This window comes from Podarcis raffonei, chromosome 17, assembly GCF_027172205.1.
Source record: "Podarcis raffonei isolate rPodRaf1 chromosome 17, rPodRaf1.pri, whole genome shotgun sequence".
Taxonomy (NCBI): domain Eukaryota; kingdom Metazoa; phylum Chordata; class Lepidosauria; order Squamata; family Lacertidae; genus Podarcis; species Podarcis raffonei.
In genome coordinates, this window is record NC_070618.1 from 8,717,894 (window position 1) to 8,743,059 (window position 25,166).

At 46.2% G+C, this 25,166-nt stretch overlaps 1 protein-coding gene across 2 annotated transcripts; it reads left to right on the forward strand.

Moving 5' to 3' along the window:
- The first annotated feature begins 11,065 nt into the window (after positions 1 to 11,065).
- Positions 11,066 to 25,166, forward strand: LOC128405120 (uncharacterized). Of its 2 annotated transcripts, XM_053371346.1 has the most exons (6): positions 11,066 to 11,169; positions 12,131 to 12,181; positions 19,558 to 19,617; positions 20,217 to 20,309; positions 23,280 to 23,709; positions 25,015 to 25,166. In XM_053371346.1, exons 1-5 carry the CDS (start codon positions 11,124 to 11,126, stop codon positions 23,666 to 23,668), a joined length of 639 nt encoding a protein of 212 aa, XP_053227321.1. In that variant the 5' UTR covers positions 11,066 to 11,123; the 3' UTR covers positions 23,669 to 23,709; positions 25,015 to 25,166. The 2 variants fall into 2 exon arrangements, with proteins under 2 accessions (XP_053227321.1, XP_053227322.1); XM_053371347.1 differs by lacking the exon at positions 19,558 to 19,617.

Consider the following 25,166-nt stretch of genomic DNA (forward strand, 5'->3'; position numbering starts at 1 on the left):
ACTGGTTGGAGGGGATGCTAAGCAGCACGTCGGGGCTGCCGTCGTCCTGGCGCAAGGAGTTCCATCGGCCCTTCCGTGCCCAAGAGGGAGGGAGGGAGGGAGAGAGACTCTTGCCCACGTCACCAGCCAGCCCGGCATAAGGTGGTTGTGGCGCCGCTGCAGCCCCGCCCTTCTGTGTCCCTCCCCATCCCCTCCTCTTCCTCCTCCCTCAGGCCGCCTCCTCAGCCTCTGCCGCCTCCGGCTTCCCCTGTCAGCGCAGTGGAAGTCTCGCAAGAGAGGGGCTGCCTGCCCGCCGCCACCCGTCTCCTCACGATGCCCCCCTGAGGGGGAAAAGGGAGAGACAGAGATGCGGCAGCTCATGCGCGCGCTCTCTCGAGGCGGAGGACCCTGAGCCGCTGCTTCCCTCCCGAGCTGGGCGAGCATGAAACCCGGGAAATTTAAGGGACATCATCAATCCGGGACAGCAGCGGGAAACGGCGCAGGGATAAGGGAGTTTCCCGCCAAATAAGGGACAGTTGACAGCTATGGACAGGATGTCAGTAGGTTCTGTTGTTGTTGTTGTTTAGTTGTTTAGTCGTGTCCAACTCTTCGTGACCCCATGGATCAGAGCACGCCAGGCACTCCTGTCTTCCACTGCCTCCCACAGTTTGGTCAAACTCATGCTAGTAGCTTCGAGAACACTGTCCAACCATCTTGTCCTCTGCTGTCCCCTTCTCCTTGTGCCCTCCATCTTTCCCAGCATCAGGGTCTTTTCCAGGGAGTCTTCTCTTCTCATGAGGTGGCCAAAGTATTGGAGCCTCAGCTTCACGATCTGTCCTTCCAGTGAGCACTCAGGGCTGATTTCCTTCAGAATGGGTAGGTTTGATCTTCTTGCAGTCCATGGGACTCTCAAGAGTCTCCTCCAGCACCATAATTCAAAAGCATCAATTCTTCGGCGATCAGCCTTCTTTATGGTCCAGCTCTCACTTCCATGCATCGCTACTGGGAAAATCATAGCTTTAACTATACAGACCTTTGTTGGCAAGGTGATGTGTCTGCTTTTTAAGATGCTGTCTAGGTTTGTCATTGCTTTTCTCCCAAGAAGCAGGCGTCTTTTAATTTCGTGGCTGCTGTCACCATCTGCAGTGATCATGGAGCCCAAGAAAGTAAAATCTCTCACTGCCTCCATTTCTTCCCCTTCTATTCGCCAGAAGGTGATGGGACCAGTGGCCATGATCTTAGTTTTTTGATGTTGAGCTTCAGACCATATTTTGCGCTCTCCTCTTTTACCCTCATTAAAAGGTTCTTTAAGCCAGTAGGTTCAGGAGTGACCAAAGGCTAGCCTAGGCACATTGCATCTTCTTCTTCTTTGGCGATTCTTCGTAGCTGAGTAAGATTTTCTTCCATAAACACGGTTTTAACAATGAGTCCGTAAGTGGCTGTGAGGGCCAATTCTGGATCCATACGTCCTTCCGCAGTGGGGACATTGGTTTCTGGGCGGGAGTTGATCACGGTGTGGATTTGCCAAGCGTGCCTTCCTCTTAGCACGTTTTTCCCTTGTGTCCTGAGTTTGAGTGTGTTCAAAGCTCATGACACCTTTGGTAAAGGCTATTCTCCAACTGGAGTGCTCGCAGGCAAGTGTTTCCCAGTTGTTGGTGTTTATACTACATTTTTAAAGATTTGCCTTGAGACAGTCTTTAAACCTTTTTTGTTGACCACCAGCATTATGCTTTCCATTTTTAATTTCGGAATAGAGTAGTTGCTTTGGAAGTCGATAATCAGGCATCCGCACAACATGACCAGTCCAATGAAGATGATGTTGAAGAATCATTGCTTCAACACTGGTGATCTTTGCTTCTTCCAGTACACTTGTATTATTTTGCCTGCCTTCCCAAGTGATGTGTAAAATTTTTCAGAGACACCGTTGATGGAATCTTTCGAGGAGTCGGAGATGGCGTTCATAAGTGGTCCAGGTTTCACAAGTGTACAGTCAAGTTGTTAGTACAATAGCTTTGTAAACAAGCATATTGGTTTCCCTGCGAATGTCCCAGTCCTCAAACACTCTGCATTTCAGTCGGGAGAACGCCACACGCGCAGAACTCAGGCGATGCTGGATTCGGCATCAATGTTGGCCCTTGTGGAAAGATAACTGCCCAAGTAGGAGAAGTGATCGACATTTTTGCCTGTGGCACCCACTGCCACATGATGTCCAGTTCTGGGTGCCACAATTTAAGGAGAATACAGTGGTACCTCTGGTTAAGTACCTGGAGGTCCGTTCTTAACCTGAAACTATTCTTAACCTGAAGCACCACTTTAGCTAATGGGGCCTCCTGCTGCTGCTGCGCCGCCGGAGCCCGATTTCTGTTCTTATCCTGAAGCAAAGTTCTTAACCTGAAGCACTATTTCTGGGTTAGCGGAGTGTGTAACCTGAAGCGTATGTAACCTGAAGCATCTGTAACCCGAGGTACCACTGTATTGCCAAGCTGGAAAGTGTGCAGAGGAGGACAACCAAGATGATTGCGGGTGTGGAAAGCAAGCCTGATGAGGAATGGTTGAGGGAGTTGGGGATGTTTAGCCTGGAAAAGAGGAGTCTAAGAGGCATTCACGTTCATTTCATAGCTGTCAACTTTCAGATTTGAAAATAAGGGATTAGCAGCCTCACCTGTCACAGGGACAGTCTACGGGATATCTAACAATCCGGGATGGCAGCGGGAAATGGCACTGGAATAAGGGAATTTCCCACAAAAAAAGGGAAGGTTGACAACTATGGTTTAGTCTGGAAGACATGGGGTGAGCTCCCCACATTTCTTTGGAAATTCTCTTGCTAATCTGTGAACAGTGTTCCTCTCCCGCATTTAAAGCTGTTGTAATGCAATTTGACCCAACAGCGCCGCCTACTGGCCAATGGTCACATCACAGCCTGAAATACAACATCTTGCAATTCCAGAGAGGGCAGCCCTGTTAGTCTCTTGCTAAAAAACCCCCCACGAAATTCACGGGCCCATCTGAGAGGAATCCTTTGGCCTGGGGAGAAAGACAGTGCCAAGCTGATGGGATGCGTGTTTGGAGCAGGGCCGGATTTAGGTTTGATGAGGCCCTAAGCTACTAAAGGTAATGGGGCCCTTTATATGTCCAGTTGTCCTTTGTCAACAACAAATTGTCGCTGTTTTTTGTGTTGAATATATGCTGTATGGTCATTTATGGACCTAAGAGGTATCTAAAGCCATTTGTACATGTTGCCATGCAACCAGTCCATGCAGAATGGTAGGCACCCGGTCGGAGCCAAACAGTACAAATTGAGAGCATTTGCAGATGATTTAGTACTGACGTTACAGGAGCCAGAATCTAGTACTAAAAGGGTTTTAGAACTAATTCAAGAATTTGGTCAAGTGGCAGGATTTAAACTGAACAAGTCAAAAACTAAGGTTTTAGAGAAAAATTTAACACCGATTGAAAGAGAGAGGTTTCAGAATGAGACAGGTTTAACCGTGGTCAAGAAAGTGAAATATTTGGGGATTAATATGACAGCAAAAAATGGGAACTTATTTAAAGATAATTATGAAAAATGTTGGACGGAAGTGAAAAAAGATTTAGAAATTTGGTCAAATTTGAAGCTTTCCTTGTTGGGTCGAATTGCAGCTATAAAGATGAATGTTTTGCCTAGAATGTTGTTTTTGTTTCAAACATTGCAGATTGTGGACAAAATGGATTGTTTCAAGAAGTGGCAGAAAGATATTTCTAGATTTGTCTGGCAGGGCAAGAAGCCCAGAATAAAATTTAAGATATTAACTGATGCAAAGGAAAGAGGCGGATTTGCCCTGCCAGACTTTAAACTTTAGTATGAATCAGCAGCATTCTGCTGGCTAAAATATTGGCTGCTTCTTGAGAACACAGACATTTTGGACTTAGAAGGTTTTAACAACGTTTTTGGTTGGCATGCATATTTGTGGTACGACAAGGTTAAAGCACATAAAGCATTTAAAAACCATATTGTCAGGAAAGCATTGTTTAATGTTTGGATAAGATACAAAGATTTATTGGAAAATAAAACCCCAAGGTGGTTGTCACCAATGGAAGCTAAGGCTCAGAAAAAGCTCAATATGGAGGCCAAATGGCCGAAATATTGGGAAATTTTGGAACAGGAGGGAGATAGACTAAAACTGCAGAGCTTTGAGAAACTAAAAAACAAAGTGCGAGATTGGCTACACTATTATCAGATAATGGAGGCATATAATTTGGACAAGAAAATCGGCTTCCAGGTGGAAAAATCAAAATTAGAAACAGAACTGTTAGAACCCAAAACTAAGATTTTGTCAAAGATGTATAACTTGCTGTTGAAATGGAATACTCAGGATGAAACGGTGAAATCTGCTATGATTAAATGGGCACAAGATGTTGGACATAACATTATGTTTGCTGACTGGGAACAGTTGTGGACCACAGGTATGAAATTCACGGCATGCAATGCCTTAAGAGAGAATATTATGAAAATGATATACAGGTGGTACATGACCCCAGTCAAGCTTGCAAAAATATATCATTTGCCCGACAATAAATGTTGGAAATGTAAAGAAACCGAAGGTACATTCTTTCACCTTTGGTGGACGTGCCCAAGAATTAAGGCTTTCTGGGAAATGATCTACAATGAAATGAAAAAGGTATTTAAATATACTTTTCTGAAGAAACCAGAGGCCTTCCTTCTGGGCATTGTCGGCCAATCGGTGCCAAAGAAGGACAGAACTTTTTTATGTATGCTACAACAGCAGCAAGAATACTTATTGCAAAGTATTGGAAGACACAAGAACTACCCACTTTGGAAGAATGGCAGGTGAAGGTGATGGACTATAATGGGATTGGCAGAAATGACTGGCAGAATCCGAGACCAGGGAGAAGAGTCGGTGGAAGAAGATTGGAAGAAATTTAAAGATTATTTACAGAAATATTGTAAAATTAATGAGTGTTAGAATGATGTTGGATTGAAATTAAGTGGTTTCCAGCTGTAATGCTTTAAGAGAATATGAAAAAAAGGATTATAAATAGGTAATAATATAATGGTAAGGATTTGCTGAACTAACAATTTGGGTTGGAATACAAAAAAGGGAGGTATGAGGAGGTCCGGGAAACAAGTTAAAAGAAAATAAGTAACTGAAAATGTATGTGTGTGTGTTTTTTTCCTTAAAAAGTTTCTTTATTCTGTATTTTTGTTATTCTGTTTTTTCTTTTTTTATTTTATTGTAATATTATAAAAAATCTTAATAAATATCTTATTAAAAAAAACAACAGAATGGTAGGCACCCTATATATAGAAATGAGCAAACCAGTGATATTTTAGGGAGCAGGCGGGGCCCATGACTTATATTATAGGAGTCTACACAACACAAAACACTGTTGCTGTATGTAGGTTTTATTTTATTTGTTTTTTATGTTATATTTTGGAAATGTACATCCAGGGTTTTCTTCTTTAATTTTTTTGGGGGCCCCCAAAGAGTGGGGCCCTAAGTTATAGATTGTTTGGCTTATACGTAAATCCAGCACTGGTTTGGAGTGGCAGGAAAGTTTTTTGCAAGGTGTTTTGGGAAGGAGAAGAGAGAAAAAAGATTGGGATCCATCTGGTAACAGTATATTATCCCTGAACTTGCATTGGACAATACTATTCCATCTGAGGAAGACCAGGGAGGAAGTCTATCTTGGTGGTAAAGCACATGTGCACATAAAGCATGGCAGAGCATACGCTTAGCGCATTGAACCCCATGCCTTTCCAGGTAGACCAGTTTGCAATCCTGGAGAACAGCTGCATATGAATGCAGAAGTTATTGGGCAAGATCAGGTGTGGGGAACCTTTGACCCTCCAGATCTTGCTGAAAATCCCTCCCAACAGTTTCAATAAATCGTTATTAGACTATAAGGCAGTGTTTCCCAGACTTGGGTCTCCACCGGCTTTTGGACTACACCTCCCAGCATCCCTAGCTAGGAGGATCAGTGGCCAGGAATGATGGGAACTGTAGTTCAAAAACAGCTGGAGACCCAAGTTTGGGAAACACTGCTATACGCAATAAAAATGTGTTGTTATGAGTTTGTAGGTGCTGGACCCCTCTAATCCCTGGATCCAGCAAGGGTGAAAAGCTAATCAAGCCAGGTTAGCTTTCTGTTGAGGTGATCACCTGGGTATTAAGAGAACAAAGGTAAGAGGAATCTGTGCTAGATGAAAATAAGTGGGGCCCATACTTCAACTCTTAGTTTGAAGTAGAGAGTTGAGTTTTGCTGTGATGTGACCTAGAAACAAGCAGAGAGAGAGACTGTCCCAGGTCTCTGCTTACATCAAAGGCTGTGGCCAAGCGAGAAACAATACCCTTTCGGGATGCTGATGTTGTGAAACCCCTCCATCGTAGGCTCTGGTTGTATATAAGTGCAAATAAACCATACAGTGGTACCTTGATTCTCAAACTTAATCCATTCTGGAAGGCCACTCCAAAACCAAAGCGTTCCATAAACCAAGGTGCATTTTCCCATAAAAAGTAATGCAAAACGAATTAATCCGTTCCAGACTTTTAAAAACAACCCCTAAAACAGCATTTTAACATGCATTTTACTATCTAACGTGACCATCGATCCATAAAATGAAAGCAATAATCAATGTACTATAAAATAAATAAGACAGTATTGTAGATGATAACAATTAAAAACAAAATTCTTACCTGCACTGATGATAGTCATTGTTTGGATGGGGGGCTTTTATCCATTTCCACAGTCACAATCAATCAATCAATCAGTCACAAAAACAAATTAATCAAAAAAGCCTCAAAAACACAAAATAAATAGCAAAAACAAAAGCGCCAAACTTAATCAGTTCCAGAAGTCCATTTGACTTCCGAAATGTTCAAAAACCAAGGCGCAGCTTCTCTGATTGGTGCAGGTGCCCCGGAAACAATAGCCAACAGCCACATTGGGTGTTCAGCTTCCGAAAAACGTTGAAAAACCGGAACACTTACTTCCGGGTTTTCCAGGTTTGAGAACCAAAGCATTTGAGAACCAAGGCACCACTGTATATCATAGACAATATAGCCTCTGCTATGCCTCATTCCCAAAAGGAAACACAAATCCTGTATGAAGAAGAGTCTGGATTTGATATCCCACTTTATCTCTACCCGAAGGAGTCTCAAAGTGGCTAACATTCTCCTTTCCCTTCCTCCCCCACAACAAACACTCTGTGAGGTGAGTGAGGTTGAGAGACTTCAGAGAAGTGTGACTGGCCCAAGGTCACCCAGCAGCTGCATGTGGAGGAGCGGAGACGCGAACCCGGTTCCCCAGATTACGAGACTACTGCTCTTAACCACTACACCACACTGGCTGCTATGAGCAATGGAGGGTTATCCCTTTATGTGTGCATCACCCTGAAAGTTTGGCACATCCTTTTCTTGCTCTCACCCAAGGCTCCAGCCCATGGATGTGTTATGACTTTTTGAGGATGTGTGTTCTAATGCCTTGATTATTTTTCTACAGGGAATCTATATTCCACTGCTTGTTTGTACGTCTGGGGAAAGATGCCTTGTTCTTTTGTGGAGAGGAAGTGTTATGCGTTAAGAGGGGGTAGACTGTATGCCTGAGCCACCCTTCTAATTCCCGGATCCAGCTCGGATTCAATTGCTGGAATAGACAGGACAGTCTGGTAATGGCCCACTAAGCATGGATCTTTAAGGTAACAAAGGAAGTGGTTCTGTGCCAGAAGGTAAATGGGCACAGTTGCTTAGCTGGACACAGTCTGTCTGTTCGTTGGAAAGACTAACAGAGTTTAGTTTTGTGAGCTAGAAACCAGAAGCAGGAAGAAGCAGGCTGGGCAGGCGAGAGACAGAGCCATGCCTGATTTCTTCTGGAATCCAAGACTGTGGGTATGGGAGAAATAAGTTCCTCTTGAGGTGTTAATGCTGTTAACCCCTTCAAAGTGTTGGTGTTGAGCTTTAAAGCCCTAAACGGCCTCGGCCCAGAATACCTGAAGGAGCGTCTCCACCTCCATCATTCTGCCCAGATGCTGAGGTCCAGCGCCGAGGGCCTTCTGGCGGTTCCCTCATTGCGAGAAGCGAAGCTACAGGGAACCAGGCAGAGGGCCTTCTCGGTGGTGGCGCCCGCCCTGTGGAACGCCCTCCCATCAGATGTCAAAGAGATAAACAACTACCTGACATTCAGAAGACATCTTAAGGCAGCCCTGTTCAGGGAAGTTTTTAATGTGTGACATCTTAGTGTATTTTTGGTCTTTGTGGAAGCCGCCCAGAGCGGCTGGGGAAACCCAGACAGATGGGTGGGGTACAAATAATAAATTATTATTATTATTATCGTAGGCTCAGGTTGTAAGGTAAAGTTAAAGGGACCCCTGACCATTAGGTCCAGTCGTGACTGACTCTGGGGTTGTGGCGCTCATCTCGCTTTACTGGCCGAGGGAGTCGGTGTACAGCTTCTGGGTCATGTGGCCAGCATGACTAAGCTACTTCTGGCAAACCAGAGCAGCGCACGGAAACACCGTTTACCTTCCTGCCTATTTATCTACTTGCACTTTGACCTGCTTTCGAACTGCTAGGTTGGCAGGAGCAGGGACCGAGCAATGGGAGCTCACCCCGTCACAGGAATTCGAACCGCCAATCTTCTGATCGGCAAGCCTTAGGCTCTGTGGTTTAACCCACAGCGCCAGGTTGTATATATGTGCAGATAAACCATATATCGTACAAACACCAGGCTCCACTGTGCCTTATTCCAAAGGAGACACGAGCCCTGGGTTAAGCTCCTGGCATCTCGCACTGCTGAGGGATCGGAGTGTTGTGCAACATATGGAACCATTGCGGAACTGCCCACCGCATCTATAAACACGCCCCAGTCAAATGAAAATGACCACCCAAGTTACTTAACCTTGGCCACTGAAAGCCAGCTCAGAACGGAAAGTTTTACAGTTCATCTAAAAGATTCACAGTTCCTCCAAAAAACGCTATGACGATTACAATGAGTCCATGCTGGCAAATTCCTGACTCCACCCACTTCTCCTTTCCTTCTACTAGCAGGCATCATAAACTCTCATTTTCTGTCACACTCCCAACTTTCTCAATACACAATGCCTGGTTTTTTGTTTTGTTTTTATATAAAAAAGTACTGCTTTGATTAGGTTATCAAGATAAAAGTGATCTGTTCACCAGAGCATTAAATCACGTAGTGATGGATTATTTAAAGTATCTTGGTTCATTAGACATGCATTACCTTTAACATTTGGCAAGACTGAATTGTGGCCAGGTGGTGTCCCTTTGCAAAATGGCAAAGGATCTGGGTACCTGCCCAGCCAAAACGTAAAAGGGTGGTGCAAGGGACATTTTGCGCTAGCAAAAGGAGTCGGAGATATGCACATTAGTATCTTTTGGGCTGAGAGGATTTAGTGAAGATTAAAATGGAGAAACCTGGAAGAACTATGAGCTTCAGGTTGTTGGTACGAGCCAAGTCCTGTGACAAGAAGCCACATCAACTAACCTCAAGCCAAGTCCACTTATATTCAAGAAGGTATGAAGTTGCCGTAGACCACATGTGGCAAACTACAACCCCCCCCATCTTCTGCAGCCAACATGGCCAATGATTAGGGATAATGGGAGTTTTAGTCCAAAACGAATGCAGGTTAGATTCCCAGTCTGATTGGTGGCAGCTTTTCAGAAGCCAAGGGAGTCTTTTCTAGCCTCACAACATGGGAGAGGTTGTAGCTCAGAGTGAGAAAGCGAGATAGAGAGCACATGTTTTTGCACATTGTTGTTGTTTAGTTGTTTAGTCGTGTCCAACTCTTCGTGACCCCATGGACCAGAGCACGCCAGGCACTTCTGTCTTCCACTGCCTCCCACAGTTTAGTCAAACTCATGCTGAACTCTTCGTGACCCCATGGACCAGAGCACGCCAGGCACTTCTGTCTTCCACTGCCTCCCACAGTTTAGTCAAACTCATGCTGGTAGCTTCAAGAACACTGTCCAACCATCTCGTCCTCTGTCGTCCCCTTCTCCTTGTGCCCTCCATCTTTCCCAGCATCAGGGTCTTTTCCAGGGAGTCTTCTCTTCTCATGAGGTGGCCAAAGTATTGGAGCCTCAGCTTCAGGATCTGTCCTTCCTGTGAGCACTCAGGGCTGATTTCCTTAAGAATGGAGAGGTTTGATCTTCTTGCAGTCCATGGGACTCTCAAGAGTCTCCTCCAGCACCATAATTCAAAAGCATCAATTCTTCGGCGATCAGCCTTCTTTATGATCCAGCTCTCACTTCCATACATCACTACTGGGAAAACCATAGCTTTTACTATACGGACCTTTTTTGCATATAGAAGGTCCAAATTTCAGCCCTTAAATCTTAAAAGGAGCTCACGTAGCAGGAATGAGAAAGACCACGGAGTCAGAAGGGACAAGACTAGGCTTAGGGCAAGTATGGGGAACCTTTGACCCTTCAGATGCTCCCATCAGCCCCAGTCAACATGGGCAATAGTCAGGGATGAGGGGAGTTGTGGTTCAGCAACAGCTGGGGAGCCACAGGTCCCCCACCTCTGACTCAGGGACTAGCAGTGTGGCTTCATATTTATATCTTTATACTGGAGATACCAGAGGTATTATGCACACACCTGCAAGCTATGATTTGTCCCACATCTGCTGGAATCTGGATTTGAACCCACACCCCGAGGTAAGGCAGAAGCCAAGGGCAATTATCGTAATTAAATCACTGTGCCACACATATGGAGCCTAGAACTGGCGTCTGTTAATTACTGTGGCTTGGGGATCCCTTAGCTGTGTGCCAGAGAAACAAGGAATAATTTAACACCTGATCCAAAATAACTGACCTTTTAGCAAGCTGTCCTGCCAGAGGGCCAATGACCCTGCTTTGATTTGATTTTAATGAACAGTTTGTACCTTGCTGCAACACCTGAAACCATTGTCCGTCATGCCAGGGAACATCACAGGATTATAGACCATTTGCCAGGTGAGCAGATGGAAATAAGACGCAGCGATGCAGAGAGATGATCTTCCAGAAATCATGCAATTAAACAGATGCTTAATGTCAGAGGGTGTTGCTGCAACCATTGCGTGAGGTGCATATATAAAGAATTGGAATTGATGCAGAGAGCTAGAGAAACTCCTGCTCCCCTTCAAGATGGCCAGGATTCTGTTCCTAGCATCTTTCCTGCTCTTAGTTGCAGGTAAGTCCGTAGAATTAGTGGCGCTTCAGGGACCAGAGGGCTGGTTCATGCAGACCTTGTTCAGCACATGTAACTGGCATATTCTTGTTTAGTGGCAAGTGATGGCTAGCATGTATGAAAGGGCTATCGCAGGTCGAAGACCACTGGTCAAAAATCTGTATCTCACCTCAGTCACAAGGCTTTAAGTGGAGGAGATTTATAGATTCAGCAGATAATTTTCAAGGGATATAGGTATGCACATGTGTGTACACAAATGTGAGCGGGACACAGGTGGCGCTGTGGTCTAAACCACTGAACCTCTTGGGCTTGCCAATCAGAAGGTTGGCAGTTCAAATCCACCCGAAGGGGTGAGCTGCTGTTGCTCTATCCCAGTTTCTGCCAACCCAGCCGTTTGAAAGCATACCAGTGCAAGTAGATAAATAGGTACCGCTGCGGCAGGAAGGTAAACGGCATTTCCGTGCTCTCTGGTTTCTGTCATGGTGTTCCGTTGCGCCAGAAGCGGTTTAGTCATGCTGGCCACATGACCCGGAAAGCTGTCTGTGGACAAACACAGCCTCCCTCGGCCTGAAAGCGAGATGAGTGCCGCAACCCCATAGTCACCTGGACTTGGCTGGACTTAACCATCCAGGGGTCCTTTACCTTTTTTTACACTAATGTGTGTGCAAGGAAGGGGGTGCCAAACTGGGTCCGTGACCCGGATGAAGTAAAGCCTAGTTTCACCCTTGCCTAATTATCCTTTTATCTTTGAACTAAGCATGCCACTCAGTGAGAAAGCTTTATTCTTTTTAAAAAAACAAAAATGCATCCTGCATTTGGCAGGGCAGGGAGGTGAGAGAGAATGACAGCTGCCACCCCGTCCCCCCAAAATTGAGCAGCTGCGTCAATATACAATGACTACATCCAGGCCAGCACAGGAACAGCAGTGGTGAAGTAAGATGTTATTTATTCCTTTATTTTGCAGGTGTATATCCTGACTTGCTACCAGAGGATAAGAAAGAAGACTTGGGAGGAGGTAATAAAAAAAATCTACAATTTATGCACATGGACAGGGACAGGGACAGGGACACACACACACACACACACACACACACACACACACACACAGTCCGCTTACTCCCCTGGCCAATGGATCTCAGGAATGTGCCCAGGAATCTCCCCTTTGAGCTCCATAGGCCCAGGTCAGCTGGCAACTGAAGCAGCTTCTTAGTTGGAAGCAAGGCAGAGAGGAAATGACCCTCTATTCGGCTGGTAGAAGGTGATAAAAAAAGAGGGAAGAATATTGTGCTGTTCCAATAAGCTGGATGACTTTTAAAAAAAACCAAACCAACCAATTTTAATGATGATGTCAGCATGATTACCAAAAGCGAACAGCAATGGGGGGGAAAAACAAAAAATCTTTGCACAAAGCTTGTGGAGAGGTTATAGGACATTGCATCAAAAGATCATTAGCCCCACACATTCCAGTGTTTTCCCCTTGTTGCAATAAATCCAAATTTGGGATGATTTTTAAAAATTCTTTTGGATACCTAGATTTTTGGTTCTTAAAATTCTGCATATGATTTAAGTGTCTCCCACTGATAATACTTCTTTGGCAGTGTTCAGGCTGCTTTAAATGCAATTTTACTTTTTAGCAGAGGAAGCAGGTAAGCAAAGATGGGAGCTGTGGGCTCAAGACCCTCCCCCCCCCCCAAAAAAAATATGGACACTGGAGCAACACTTTCTCCTGCCCATATGCCCATAGCTAGATGTACCTCAAAATCAAACTGGCTAATACATACATGAAATTTCGGGATTAGGCTGAGCTACATGCTTGACTAGATGACTCTCAGGGTCCCTTTCCAACTCTACCCGTTTATGACTGATTGCACTGGGAAAATCTGAGGACCTTTTACCCTCCTCGATGGGTACGTGGCATTGCTCCTGGGAGATGTGGATCAGGGCCTTCTTTGGGATGGACTTCTGCGCCCACCTCTTGCTGAGAATGCTCAAAAGTTTCCCACATTGCATCCCAGATACTAGATGCTCCTAGCATCTCCTTAGAGAAAGCAAGGAGGACAAAACATTTCAATGCAGATCTTAAATGCTTTATTGCCGTACAAGATTGTGGCTTCTGTTCTAGTTAACAAGTCAAGTGCTCCATGGATGAGAGAGAAATAGAGGCTGTGACTCTAGAGGTGAAATTGGGTAGCCGTGAATTGGTTTCTCAATGCTGTTCAAAACGGGACTCAAGGTCAGTGGCAAGAATTAGACACAGGTGGAAGTCGCCAGCTAACAGAGGTTGCGGTTATACCTGAGCATGCGCCACAGGCAAACACTCTCGTCTGTGAAACCCTCCTCGACACCTGCTCCACTCAGTACGTCTCCTGGGAGGAAAGGGGACTTGGGCATGCACAGTGGCAGCCAGAGGTACCGTTGGGCCAGGGGGCTCAGGGTGGGCAGCTGCTCAGATTGCGCCTCCCACCACTGAGCCAGGGAGACATTTGCAGGAGCCGCCTGTGCCAGCTGTTGGTAGCGGAACCACTCCACCTCTGCCACCTCTGCCAGCCCAGGGATGGCCTGCTCCTGCTGCAGCAGCTGGCTCCACCCCACAGCGCCCACCTGCTTGGGATCAAGGGCGCGCACGGCCTTCAATGTGGGCACCGCAGGGTGAGAGCTGAGCAAGTGCTCCAGGCGGGTGAGGCTGCAAGCCAGGACCTCGCGGAACTGCGATGCGAAACGAGGTGGGCACAGGGCCAGCTGCCTCCTGGTGTTTGGCCCAAACCCCGTGTCCAGGTGGTAAGAGAAGGCAATGCGCAAGGCCTCCAGCTCGCCATAGGCCCGGTGCGCTAATGGCTCCCCCAACTTGTGCAGGAACTGCGCCGTGCTCAGGAGGACTGCCCCATGCTCTGCTGCAAAGGTGGCCTCCGCCACCAACTCCTCGCTGCCTGACCCAAGAAGCGCCTGCAGTTTGGCCATGGCGGCACCCTCTTCTTCATCAGCTGCCACGAACTCCATCAGGACAGGGAGATGTTCTGCGATGACGCCGGCCTTCTCCAGCCAAGCCTCTGGCCCAGTCCACCTACTGGGAACGGGCAGGGAGAGTGCCAGGCCGCGCTCTCTCAGAAACAGCTCATAACGGTGGCGCAGGGCAGCCCGCCTCCCGAATGTCTCCTCCAGGAGGTGCAGCACAGAAACCAGCCTTTCCAACTTATCTGGCCACAGCTCCATCACCAGCTCCAGCTGGTGCGCCAGGCAGGGGATGTGAAGGGCAGTGGGCAACACCGTGCCCAGAATCCCGTTGGCAGCAAAGGCTTGGATCATGTGGGCATTCCCAGAAGTGACCACAGCCAGCACCCTGTGGGACAAGACGTGCCCTTCGCTCAAAACGCCGATGACGGCCCGAGCCACCAAATGGTGGCTCAGCTGCTCCAAGAACTCCACACCCAGGAGCAGAGGAGACTGCCCAGGCCTGTCCAGAGGCAGGACAGAGATGCCAAGGATGGCCCTCCCGTCCCCTGTCGTCGCCTCATGAAGGAAGACAAAAGTATCGCGGCGGTGGAGAACCTGACGGAGACCCGACTTGTGGCGCCGCCGCAAGGCCGGGAGAACGCTGCGGTGGAGCTGGGCCACGGATGGGAGCGAGCGCCTCACACCCAGCGGGCGCGTGATGAGAGCCTCGAAGAAGCCTGCCTCAGAAAGCGGGATGCCTGTGTGGGCCAAGGCCTGCACCAGAGAGAGCAGGATTGGGTCTGGTTCGGGGACGGATTCCGAGCGGCGGCACCAAGCTTGTCCCTCAGAGCGGAGGGATGAGGCCGATGCCTGTTTGCGAAGCTGGGGGCCTCTGGTGGAACCGGCATCCGAGCGACGGCGGCTGGGAGGAACGTGGGCCGGCGACGACTCCTCAGAGTTCAGGGAGGAACGCAGGCCAGAGGCCTGGGTGGGCTTCCTCAATGGAGTTGCCATGGCTCAGCTGTGGAAGAAGGTGGACAGGGTGTCAAGAGAGGGAAAAGACGTTTGTTGTACCTGCAGCAAAACTCTAACATTGGGCAGAGACACACCATACATATCACTTCCCTCAAAGAATATTGGGAACAGGGGGGCCAACTTGGACAAAATATTGAGGAGCCCCCCCAAGACATGGCACACAAACATCATTCGAATTGCAGTGTCCAATTTTGGGTGCCCCCTCCAGCCCCCTCAAATATTTTATAGGGGGGGGGCAAAGGGACCTTGGCCCCTAGGATAGGGTTACCAGACGTCCCTGGTTCCTGGGGACAGTCCCTGGATTTGCAAATCTGTCCCCAGACAAATTCCGTCCCCGGAATGTCCCCAGATTTGCAACCTGTCCCCGGGAAATGTGGCAGTGGCAGCCTCAGCAGCCCGGAGCCAGCCTGGTAGCGCAGTGGGCTCTGGCTGGCTTCAGGAGCTGCCCGCTGCCGTGGCGCCTGCCATTTTTCCTGCGCCATGGCAGCAAGCAGCTCCTGAAGCTAGCCAGAGCCGACTGCGCTACCAGGCTGGCCCCTTCTGGGCAACACCTGCCTGCCCGTGACTCCCAAGCTTCCCCTGATCTGTCAAAACAAAGGGGGAAGGAGATCGGGAAAGGCTCAGAAGTCATGGGCAGGCCGTTGCACAGTTTTTAAAAAAACTGCGCATTTATGTTTCACAGGGTGTGAAAAAAGGGCTTTGCACCTTTATAAAATATGCATGTGTGCTTGGGCCCAGGGTCTTTTGCCTCACCACCCCCACTACTGACTCCCTGTTGCTACTCAGCTTCAAAAAAAAAAAAAAGTGTCCCCGGATTCATTGAAAAAAAAATCTGGTAACCATGTGTTATTTTAAAGACATATTCTTGAAGGAGGAGTGGATGGGCAAAGTGGCCAACCTTCCAATCGGAGACACTGGTGGCTCTTTGCTTAGTCCGCAAGTATCTAAGAAACAGGACTGGACCAGGCTAGGAAAACATCTGGGAGATATGGAAATTTTGAGTTCTCTTGCTTCCCTTTCACCAGATGTTTCCTAGTACACTGTGCAATTAGACAACTCTTTGCCTACATGGAGATTACGGACAACAAGAACCTTGCCTTGCTAAATGGAAGGAAAGAATTGTGGCATGCCAGGGTTTTTTAATTAATGGTAGACAAGACGGACAACGGGTTGAGTTTCTGCTAGGCTTGATCATTTGCACAGTAGAGCCATGGAACATTAAAAAAAAAAGTGTCCCCAGATTCATTGGGGAAAAATCTGGTAACCATACCCTAGGAGTTGGCTCCAATGCCTGGGAACTGGAGTTTAAGGGTGCTGGGAAGTGCAGTTCTGTGAGGGGGTGGGGAAGCAAGGACTCTTATAGGGAAGTTGTGCTTTTTAAAAGTTTATTAATTTTTTAATGGTAAGAACCACCAGCATCGTATTTTCAAAATAGGAGCTGTAGAACATGCAAACTGGACAATAACTGTGTTGGTTTCAAGCCAGTATAACAAGTCATGTGCTTTCAATGTGCGTTGAATGTCCTTATGTTGTGGGTCTGCCCACTGCTTGTCATTGCAGAACCCCCCCAAACACATTTTCACCCAGTCAAAAATTGCAGCAACAACATACTAACACATTTATACATTTCACAGAACACGGATCTTTTGCTAGCTCTCTCTTACACGACTCAACTCCTACACTGACACACAGAACTCTGAACTAACACATTCCAGTTAGTAGGCCATTAATTATCACTCCCTTCAGAGACCTTGACCAATCAGGGAGCTGTCTCCATGTCTCTGTTATCACCAGGCAGACTTACTCTTTCAGATTGCCTTCTGGCTGTCTGCCAAACCTTAACTGACTCTGTGGGAGTAGCTGCACATACACAGTTTCCCAACACTCCCTTCACAAACCAAGCCCAGAACCTTTACTCCTCATCTACAGTAAACACAGGAAAGCACATAGTTCCCAGGTAGCTACCTACCCACTCCTCCTGTACAACAGCATCCAAGTGAATCTCCCTGAGACCCACCCTTGCTGTCTGCCTCTTTTATGACCCCAGCTATGTTTGGCTCCGCCCATCCACTTAGGACTCACCTGTTCCACCTGGGAATGAGGCCGGGCTTTACCTGATCAGCCAAAACAGGCACAGGCAGTGGTGTTGCTAGACTTGTGTGACACACACAAGTGTATTAAAGAGAAAGGAGGCCCTAGCAGTTGTTGTGTTGGGGAGTAGCCAGAGATTAATTTCTGCTTCATTCATTCTATGAACCATAACACCAAAATTGGGCTGATTTTTTTTGGTGCCCCCCCCCCACAACTGGCAGTGCTGCATCTGACAAGCTGATCTCTGGAGGGTGTTCAGAAAGAGTGTGTGTTTGTGTGTCATCCCTGGAAAGTGTGCATAGGGATTACTCAGTGGTTTTTTTCTGGGGGGAGGAATGCAGGGGTACGCATACTCCTAATCATTTTGAGAATCTAAGTTTGGCCTCATTGAGGGGCAGTGTTTCAATATGAGTAGGAAAATGACAGTACCCCTAAACATTTATTTATTTTTAAGGAAAAAAGCACTGGGATTACTAACTTTTTTTGGGAAGAGGTTGTGCACCTTTAACAGTAGAAATTTAACAGGTGAAGCATTTCCTGGTATCAAGGTACAATACAATCATAGGAAAAGCTTTACTGGTGGAAGCTAATCAGGTAGTTGACTTGCCAGAGAAAAACAAAACAAAACTGGAAGCCTTATGAATGGCTAGGAAGGCATTTGGAGTAGAAAACTTCTTAAAAAATTTCAGGGAGACAAGTAAGCATTTTAACAGCTGTGTCAAATGTAGCCGAGTTACCATCAGTGCATCTCTATACTGGAGAAAACATCACCTGGTGATTTATGCCTCTTTTGCAGCTGTTAACAGGCACACAGCCACTGCTTCTTAAAAAGAAAAGGTGGCCGTTCTCACTGAGAGATAAAATACCGCATTTATTTTACTTTAAGGTGACAACAACGTTTAGAAGCCAAACCAAGCTGGGCTTTCTCTAGTTCCTTGGGATGCTGTGGGAGAACTGGGATTAATCTGCCATTGAGTATCTCCCTGGTTTGACTTAAATGTTTATTTCACTAATCATTTCCTTCTTTGTTGGGAAGATAGCGACTGTGACAGTGGGACCAAGGCTCTCTGTCAGGAAATTCTCAGTTCCATCACCAAACCACAATGCCCAGGACACAAAGCCATGGCAATTAAACTAGTATTAAGACCAGATTGTAGCCCATCAAATGTTAGGTTTTTAGCTATTCCACGGTGCTATTCCACGTAGAAGTGGATTATTGGAACCCTATTCCTAAGCAACCTCTCTCATCTCAATATGTATGGTCTGAAGGCCATGACCTTGCTGAAGCTGAGATCTGGGTCTGATCCTGAATGGGTGACTAGAAAATCACATGTGTACTGTCTTGGGTTCCAATACAGAAGGTTCCATTCCTGATAAGACCTCTTCTCATACCCTCCAATGTTTCTCTGATGAAAATAGGGACGCCCTATTCAGCAACAACAACAATTTATTTATACCCAGACCATCTGACTGGGTTGCCCCAGCCACTCTGGGTGGCTTCCAACATATATAAAAATGCAATAAAACATTTTAAAAGCCTTCTCTTTACACGGCTGCCTTCCGATGTCTTCTAAAGGTTGTATAGTTACTTATCTCCTTGGCTCATGGGTTGCATAACTCCTGTACCCTCCAACATTTCTCCGATGAAAATAGGGTCATCCTGGGACACGGGTGGCGCTGTGGGTTAAACCACAGAGCCTAGGACTTGCTGATCAGAAGGTCAGCGGTTTGAATGGGTGAGCTCCCATTGCTCGGTCCCTGCTCCTGCCAACCTAGCAGTTCGAAAGCGCTCAAAGTGCAAGTAGATATATAGGTACTGCTCCAGCGGGAAGGTAAATGGCGTTTCCGTGCGCTGCTCTGGTTCTCCAGAAGTGGCTTAGTCATGCTGGCCACATGACCCGGAAGCTGTACGCCGGCTCCCTCGGCTAGTAAAGCGAGATGAGCACCGCAACCCCAGAGTCGGTCACGACTGGACCTAATGGTCAGGGGTCCCTTTACCTTTTAAGGAAAAGCAGGACATTCTGGGATCAAATCAGAAGCCAGGACAGCTTATGTAAATCCGGGACCGTCCCTGGAAAATAGACACTTGAGTCTTGCTTGCGCCTATCAGAATCACTAACCTAGAACGGCATACAAATGAGGACGGCCACCATTGTTGATCTGGATGGTGCAAAAGTGACCTCTCAGTGGCTAAAGAACAGAGTTCCCATATAGAAAGCTACTAATCTACCCCTAAAGGCAATTCAGTGTTCCATGTCCCTGAAAGGACTACAGTATTCCAGATTCATCTGCTTAACCTCATAAAATACCATTTCATGTTTTCCTTTCCTCCAGATGTTGATGAGCCTGCAGCACCCACAGCACCTGTAATCGTAGTTACTGGAGTGATAAGTGGTGAGTCCACACATTTCTTCTACATCATGTAATGGCATTGATAAAAGGAATGGGCAGCAGTGAGAAATGGCTTAGACTTAGAGCATTCCTGGCTCAACACCACGAGCCTCATTTTTAGTGGTCCAGGGATTGCCTGTAAAAATACAATAAAAACCGTACAGCATGTTACAGTTGCTGCAACAGGCAGAAAGACAGGAACCCTGTTATCTCTTTGCAGCGTGGCTGCGGAAGGAACTGGGTGTGGGGAGTTTGAGTGGACAAACACCCGGAAGCAAAACTATTAAACAGCCCCTCTCTTGGCCTTTCTCAGCCTCGATTGAAGCTTCCACGGCTGCTTTTCCTTCTTGTTGTTTTTAAATTGAGAGACTGACTTAAGTAATGCGTAGGTTGGTCCTGACACACAAACTAGACAAGATCTGTGATGGGTGTTCCCATATTTTTCTTCACATTTTGGCAAATAACAGCTGTGGGGGGTGGGAGGGGGGGCGTGATGAGGACCCCAGGGCTGGTCTGGGTTGGGTTGATTCTTCCTCCCAGCACCATTTTCTCAGTAGAAAAATGGCCTCCCCATTCAGCTGCTATTTGCTTTGTTCCTCTAGATGAGACCACAGTGGGAAAGGTTGAGACCACAACGGCAAAGGTTGAGACCACAACGGCAAAGGCTGAGACCACAACTCCAGCATCAACACCTGGTGAGCATCTTGTTGACAGTTTCATTTCATTTCCGCTTTCTATAGTACTATACCCAAGGCAGTTTACAAGCTGAAGAAACAACAAAATATACAACAAAGACTGCACACCTTATATTACAGGGGTGCCCAAATTTTTTTCAAAGAGGGCCAGATTTGATGAAGTGAACATGCGTGAGGGCCGACCAAAGTTGTTTTTTAGGATTGAGGTTGCTGAGCTTTTTAAAGGATTTTACCCCAGGACATATACTGCCATGGGGGCCAGATTAAATCGACCGGCAGGCCAGATTAGGCCCCCGAAACGGACTTTGGACATGCCTACCTTATAACAATCTGATCCAATACAAAAAAGCCGTAATAAAAATATATCTGTAAAACAAACAACTGATATCAAATAAAGTAATATATTCAGTGATCCGTTGGAATTTAATAGTACACAATTGAAATTAAAGGTACCCCTGACCGTTAGGTCCAGTTGTGGATGACTCTTGGGTTGTGTGCTCATCTCGCTCTATAGGCCAAGGGTGCTGGTGTTTGTCCGCAGACAGCTTCCAGGTCATGTGGCCAGTATGACTAAGCTGCTTCTGGCAAACCAGAGCAGCGCACGGAAACGCTGTTTACCTTCCCACCAGAGCGGTACCTATTTATCTACTTGCACTTTGACGTGCTTTTGAACTGCTAGGTGGGCAGGAGCTGGGACTGAACAACAGGAGCTCACCCGGTCGCGGGGATTCGAACCGCCGACCTTCTGATTGGCAAGCCCAAGGCTCAGTGGTTTAGACCACAGTGCCACCCATGTCCCGTCAATTGAAATTAAATATCAGCAAATAATAATTAAACAGAAATCCACTGTCAACAATAACAGTAAATGTTTACTAAACTAGGATCAATAAAAATATCAGCAAGTCACAATGCATGATTTCACCGCTGCTACAAGGGTATGTCCAGGGTTCTCCTCTTCCCATTTTATACTCATGGCATCCCTGGGAGGCACCGTATTTTTCACTCCATAAGACACATCTGACCATAAGACGCACCTAGTTTTTAGAGGAGGAAAACCAGAAAAAAAATATTCTGAACGAAACAGTGGATGTATGAATTTTGTGGTTAATGCTGTGGCCACAGACATGTGATCTGATGGTGAATTTGGGGTGACCCAATGCAAAAATCCTGAGGATCCATGTGGATCCGTGCTTTGTAACCACGTTTTTGTGCCATTGCGGCCCCACGCAACAGTGGGTGTGTGATTTTTTTTGGTGCAGGCTGTAGCCATAGACATGCTATGTGATCTGATGGTGAATTTGGGGTGACCCAATGCAAAAATCCTGAGGATCCATGTGGATCCGTGCTTTGTAAACACATTTTTGCACCATTGCAGTCCCAGGAAATAGTGAATGCGTGATTTTTTTGGTGCAGGCTGTAGCCATGGACATGCTATGTGATCTGATGGTGAACTTGGGGTGAATTTGGAGTGACCCAATGTAAAAGTCCTGATGATCCATGGGCTTTTACCTCCCCCCTCCCAGGCAGCCTCGCTAGCGTCCCTTATCTCTCTCCCAATCCCACCGATCAGCTGCTTCCTTTCAACACTCCCTTCCCTCTTGTTTGCCTTAGAGTCTTTTCCTCAGCTGGAGCAGTTTTTTGCTCCTCCTTTTCTTCTAATTTCTCTCCTTATTGCTTTAGTCTTCCTGTTTCCCCCCTTTGCAAGTTTGCTGTCTTTACCTCCCCCACCCAGGCAGCCTCATTTATCTCTAGAGTCCCTTATCTCTCTCCCTGATCGGCAAACGATCAGCGGCTTTGTTTCAACACCCACGTCCCTCTTTCTTATTTTATTTTATTTTTTATTAAATATTTTCTTGATTTACAAAAGTGTGTGCAATGTCTCTCTCTCGTACATATATATTTTTTCCATGTGACATTTTTACAAGTCAGTTTCATTTGTTGAGACTTTGGGAAGAAAAGGGGGAAAGAGGTGGGGGGGAGATGAGTGGGGATGGGGTCAGGTGGCGATGAAGCATGATCTGCTTTTTGCCCCTAGGCAATTCGGCTCCAGGGACCACGCATTCACTCCATAAGACGCACAGACAGTTCTAATAATAATAATAATAATAATAATAATAATAATAATAATAATAATAAATTTATACCCCACCCATGTGGCTGGGTTTCCCCAGCCACTCTGGGCGGCTTCCAACAAAACACTAAAATACAATAATCTATTAAACATTAAAAGCTTCTCTAAACATGAAGAAAAAAGTGTGTCTTATGGAGTGAAAAATACGGTAGATTAGGCTGAGAGACAGTGCCTGGCCCAAGGTCCACAGTGTGCCTCATGGCTGAGTGGTGATGTGAACCCTGGCCTCTTATTTCCTAGTCCAACACACTAACCGTTACACTACACAGGTGTATTTTACCAGTGTATGATTTTATTTCTCTGTAGCATTACTCATGCACCACTCTTTTGGATGAAGTTCACCCAAGGGGGTTTGTAACGACATGAAAACACAGAGAATACAATTATCTGAAATAACAAAAGCCAACAAAGGCGGCCACTTTCTCAATGATTTACAATGCCAGTTTATAACAATCTGCAGAGGTGAGGTAAAATATTGAGCAGAGTGCTATATTCTGTAACATTTCTCTGTAGAAAAAGACCTCGACTCAGATTTCCAGATAAAGACACCCTGCATCTCTAGAGTTTTCCATCTTTCTGCTTGTTATTGTTGCTTTAACAAATAAAACTTCCTTCTTTTATTTCTTCATCCCAATACACACCTTTATCTAGCACCTTCCTCTGAATGGTTTGTCTCTTTCCAAGGTTTGTTGCACATAGAAGAAAGATCTTGAGATATGGCTCAGCCATTAGCTCGCCATGAGAAAACACCAACCATCTTTCTTAAGCCATTAGCTGTTCATCTTCTTAACAAAAGGAATGACCTTCCAGTTGTTAACACACATGTATTTGTTGAACAGGGTGTATTACCCAGGGAGGAAAGCCGGGATCGTGTCCAAACCCAAATTTCCGGCCTCGTCACCATGGGCACCATGACCACGGCCCACGTCCAAAAGGAAAGGGATTCAAGAAGCCAAAGCATGATTCCTCTTCTGAGGAGTTGGTCCTCTCAGAATGGAAACCCAAGTTCCATTCCTCTTCTGAGGAGTCTGGCTCCTCAGAACGAAGGCAGAAAAACGGTGGTCGCCATCACCATGGGAAGAAGGGACATCGGAATCTCTGCAACACTCCACCATGTGGGGAAGATGGAGACTGCCCAGATGATCTGAAGTGTTGCCATATTTCCCACTGTGGGAGGAGATGTGTGAGACCCGTACCCATGCTGCAAGGAAACAACCTCGGGGAATAAGTGTCTTAATCTCTGATGCTTGTTCCAAAGCTCCATCTTTGGTAAGTAGCACCCTGCATTGCTCTGCACCAGTTCCATGTCCACCATGTCAAAACTGGCAGCCATGTTGTGCCTAACCTGCTGAAAAGAATATCTATTAATACTCTGGTATTGTGGTACAGTGGTACCTTGTTTCTCAAACTAAATCCTTTCCTGAAGTCCATTCCAAAACCAAAGCATTCCAAAACCAAGGTGCACTTTCCCATAGAAAGTAATGCAAAACGGATCAATTCGTTCCAGACTTTTAAAAACAACCCCCAAAACAGCAATTTAACATGAGTTTTATTATCTAACGAGACCATCGATCCATAAAATGAAAGCAATAATCAATGTACTGTACCATAAAATAAATAAGACAGTATTGTAGATGATAAAAATAAAAATTGCCGTATTTTTCGCTCTATAAGACGCACCAGAACATAAAATGCACCTAGTTTTTGGAGGAGGAAAACAAGAAAAAAAATATTCTGAATCTCAGAAGCCAGAACAACAAGAGGGATCGCTGCGCAGCGAAAGCAGTGATCCCTCTTGCTGTTCTGGCTTCTGGGATAGCTGTGCAGCCTGCATTCACTCCATAAAATGCACACATATTTTCCCTTAGTTTTTAGGAGGGAAAAAGTGAGTCTTATAGAGCAAAAAATACGGTAATTCTTTTTCTTACATGCACTGATAATAGTCATTGTTTGGATGGGGGGCTTTTATCCATTTCTGCACTCACTCACTCACTCACTCAATCAGTAGCTGAACTGGGTTCCACACAGTCACAAAAACAAATTAACCAAAAAAGGTACAAAAACAAAAATCCAAAATAAATAGCAAAAACAAAAGCGCCAAACTTAATCCATTCCGGAAGTCCATTTGAGTTCCAAAATGTTCAAAAAACCAAGGCACAGCTTCTGATTGGTGCAGGGGCCCCCAGAAACAATAGCCGGCAGCCACATCGGATGTTCGGCTTCCGAAAAATGTTCAAAAACCGGAACACTTCCGGGTTTTCAGCGTTTGGGAACCAAGGCGTTTGAGTACCAAGGTACCACTGTATTCTGCATTCCCCCACCTACCCTTCCTGAAACAGTGGAGTGGGAGGTGGGAAGTGTGTTTTGACCATTTGGGCATATAAGCAGTATAGAAGTTAATGATAATTCTAGTTTTGTTGACGAAAAGGTGGGAGACCAGCTTTTGCACCCCTTGCGTCTCCTGCTTGGCCCACAGAGAGGCTCCATTCTCCAAGAACTTGCTTGCTAGCTCTTTGAACACCAGGTGGAGCCCCCAACCCCACTTAAATGGCCTGTTTCTTTTCTCCCCCGCAGAACTCGAATTGACGTCACAGCAGGACTAACAACCACAAGATGGACCGGCTGAATAAATTCTGCGCCCTTTCAGGTTTAATTGGCTTCCTCAAAAAGCAAAACAAAAAAAACAACCAGATTAAAAAATAAAAGCATTAGCAACTGATTTTCAA

Bases quoted from the DNA above. Each gene is read 5' to 3' on its own strand.
- LOC128405120 (XM_053371346.1), top strand. From the start codon at position 11,124: ATGGCCAGGATTCTGTTCCTAGCATCTTTCCTGCTCTTAGTTGCAG. The intron at 12,182-19,557 runs GTAATAAAAAAA...CCTTTCCTCCAG, and splicing joins GAAAGAAGACTTGGGAGGAG to ATGTTGATGAGCCTGCAGCA. The intron at 19,618-20,216 runs GTGAGTCCACAC...TTGTTCCTCTAG, and splicing joins AGTTACTGGAGTGATAAGTG to ATGAGACCACAGTGGGAAAG.